The sequence below is a fragment of the Callorhinus ursinus genome, unplaced genomic scaffold (assembly GCF_003265705.2).
Source record: "Callorhinus ursinus isolate GAN/ISIS: 27379988/994484 unplaced genomic scaffold, GSC_fseal_2.0 scaffold81, whole genome shotgun sequence".
Lineage (NCBI taxonomy): Eukaryota > Metazoa > Chordata > Mammalia > Carnivora > Otariidae > Callorhinus > Callorhinus ursinus.
In genome coordinates, this window is record NW_027397143.1 from 865,053 (window position 1) to 868,139 (window position 3,087).

General features: G+C 36.9%; 1 protein-coding gene across 1 annotated transcript in view; it reads left to right on the forward strand.

Moving 5' to 3' along the window:
- The window catches only part of LOC112816250 (butyrophilin subfamily 1 member A1-like), a 67,911-nt gene extending 66,264 nt beyond the window's left edge, over window positions 1-1,647 (forward strand). The window contains exons 6-7 of the mRNA XM_073887595.1: window positions 1,353-1,373; window positions 1,540-1,647. Coding sequence (XP_073743696.1) covers window positions 1,353-1,373; window positions 1,540-1,592 — 74 coding nt within the window. The 3' untranslated portion in view covers window positions 1,593-1,647. The remainder of the gene's footprint in view (window positions 1-1,352; window positions 1,374-1,539) is intronic.
- Window positions 1,648-3,087: the final 1,440 nt, after the last annotated feature.

The following is a 3,087-nucleotide window of genomic DNA, read 5'->3' on the forward strand; positions in this document are numbered from 1 at the left end:
GGGTGATAGACAGTGGGTAGGGTATGTGCTATGGTGAGCGCTGTGAATTGTGCAAGACTGTTGAGTCGCAGATCTGTACTTCTGAAACAAATAATGCAACATATGTTAAGAAAAAAGGAAAAGAAGAAGATAGCAGGAGGGGAAGAATAAAGGGGAGTAAGTCAGAGGGGGAGACGAACCATGAGAAATGATGGACTCTGAAAAACAAACTGAGGGTTCTAGAGGGGAGGGGGGTGGGGGAATGGGTTAGCCTGGTGATGGGTATTAAAGAGGGCACATTCTGCGTGGAGCACTGGGTGTTATGAACAAACAATGAATCATGGAACACTACATCAAAACCTAATGATGTAATGTATGGTGATTACCATAACAATAAACAATTTTTTTAAAAAGTACAATCTTCCAGTTACAAGATAAATAAGACGGGGCTCAGTCATTAAGCGTCTGCCTTTGGCTCAGGTCATGATCCCAGGGTCCTGGGATCGAGCCCCCCATTGGGCTTCCTGCTCAGTGTAAACCCTGATTCTTCCTCTCCCACTCCCTCTGCTTGTGTTCCTGCTTTCACTATCTCTCTCTGTACATCAAATTAATAAAATATTTAAAAGAAAAAAAATAAATGACATGTATGTAATGTACAGCATAGGGAATATAATCAATATTACTGTATTAATTTTGTATGGTGATATATAATAACTAGATTCATTTTGCTGATCATTTCATAAAATATATAAATATGGAATCACTGCATTGTACACCTGAGACCAATAAAATATATCATGTCAATTATTCTTCAATAAAAAAATAAAATTCTTGCTGGATGAATGAAGGTTTAAGATATTAACATTTTGCACTCTTCTGAGCATAGATATATGATTTTGGAGATGTATACTTCACTCTCATTCTCTTTGAATGATCTCCTCCAATTATCATATCTGTAATTAATAATGTCAGAGAGATTATTATTCATCAGGTTCAACTCATTTAAAAGAATATGGCTAGTACTTGTTACAGTGTTGTCCTTTGGGATACTTTAACATAGGATAGATCAGAAATACTAAATACTCACCCAACCAGTCACACTTGTGCTACAGACAATGGGTATCTCCCTGAGCATTTGTAAGGTCATGGCTCAGAGCTCTGTGAATCACAGTGAGGGTTCTCAAAAGTCTGTTAGGAATCTCTGTGTGGTTGCAACTTCTATTTATATGTTATGTAGCAGCAGAAAAATTGGCTCACACACAAAAAATATATCATTTCTAGTTCTATTATAAGCCTCACTACATTCACAGAGCAATGAACTGTGAGAATTTTTAGTTTCACTCTCTAACTTATTTGTGTATTTCTTTTTAAAGGTAAACTTCGGGAAGATTATGGTAAGTCATCCGTTAATTCCCTGTGTTTAATATATTGATCACAATATAAAGGTCAGGCATTTTTTTGAAGGAAAGCTTAAGAGAAAAAAATCTGTAAAGATATAAGGAAATAAATACCAACTGGGGTTTTGGAATTGTGCTTTCCCTTCCCTTTTGTCTTAATTAGATCGTCCAAGTGTCCATGAACTCTGTTGGATCATTATGTCTATAATTCCTTGAAGACTGCAAACATTGCTTTGGTTCTACAGAGAGGAGAAGCTGGTTAATACCTGGGCAAAGTATTAAATGAAGGCCTGCAGTACATGCCCCAGAAATCCTGAAAAGGCACATGGTGCTACATTTCAATGCAGAGCACAGTCCGGTCCACCATCAAATCTCTACCAATGTTAGCTATTCTTACTGTTTGTTAGTTTGCATGTAGGTTTTACTTGCTAACCCACATAAGTTAGTAATGAGAAAAGGAAACATGTGTAAAGTGCACTTGGAGAACGTTCTTTCTCTTCTGCATTTTTGAAATTGTCCCATGTCTGGAGGATACTTTTGCACCCACTCTGATTCCTTCAGATTTTAAAATTTTTCATCACATGCTGCATACGTTTCAAAGGTATGAATTCCTATTTGTATTATCATCAGATTATGCCCCTTATCAAGTGACCAGGGAAAAATTATATCTTTCAATGCCCAGAACTTCTTCTTGGAATGAGCAATGAAGCCTGACTGGCAGTTTCAGGTTATTCCTGACTCTGGATGCCTCCCCCTTCCAAAGGCTCAGTGATGCTGTCCCAGTCTCTTGGAGCTCAGACCCCATGTGGAATCTGCATGAATTTTGGGGAATATCCTATGATGAGCTCCAAACAATCAGCAGGTGGATCTGCATGGACTGACCTAGTTCTTGAAGCAAGGAGACTGTAGATGATGGAATTTGGGGCATATCTCATGATACTTTGGAATCTCTTAGAAATCATCTATTTAAGATGGTGTATACAATGCCTGCTTCCTTTTCCCTCTTTTCTATCACTTAATTTCACCTACCTGGCTAACATTTTACCAAGTCAGAGCTTGAAATATTTGAGTAAAGTCTGCTTCTCTAGAGATTCTTCCGCAGATACTTTGTTGAATTCTTTATTATATCTTTGTTTTTACACAGACCTCTTAACTACAGAGAAAGGTGAGTAGTATTCATTTATATTTTGGAGGGGAAGTTATCATAGAAAAATATATTTGATTTATGAAAATCATATTAGCAACTGATTTTCCCATCATAAACTATCAATTCTTTTAAATGATCTCCCTATATATGATTAGGTACCATTTGAAATAATGTGGTCCTTTTGTAACATTATAACTATAGATTGTATAACCAGTATGCATTTTAAAGCAGTCACACTGTAGTATCTTTGTCCAATTATTTTCTATGTTATTAGATTCTTTAATTTTCTAAAAGATTTTATTTATTTATGTTAGAGAGAGAAAGAGAGCATGAGTGGGTGGAGGATCAGAAGGCACAAGTAGACTCCACAATGAGCATGGAGCCCAGTGAGGGGCTGGAACCCATGACTCTGAGATGAAGCCCTGAGCCGAAACTATAAGTCCCATATTTTAACTGACTGAGCCACTCAGGGACCCCTAGGTTTTAATTTTTAAAGGCCCAGTAAGGTATTCAGATATTCCTTCATGATTTTTCTACTATTATTTCTAAAATACAACTCAATAC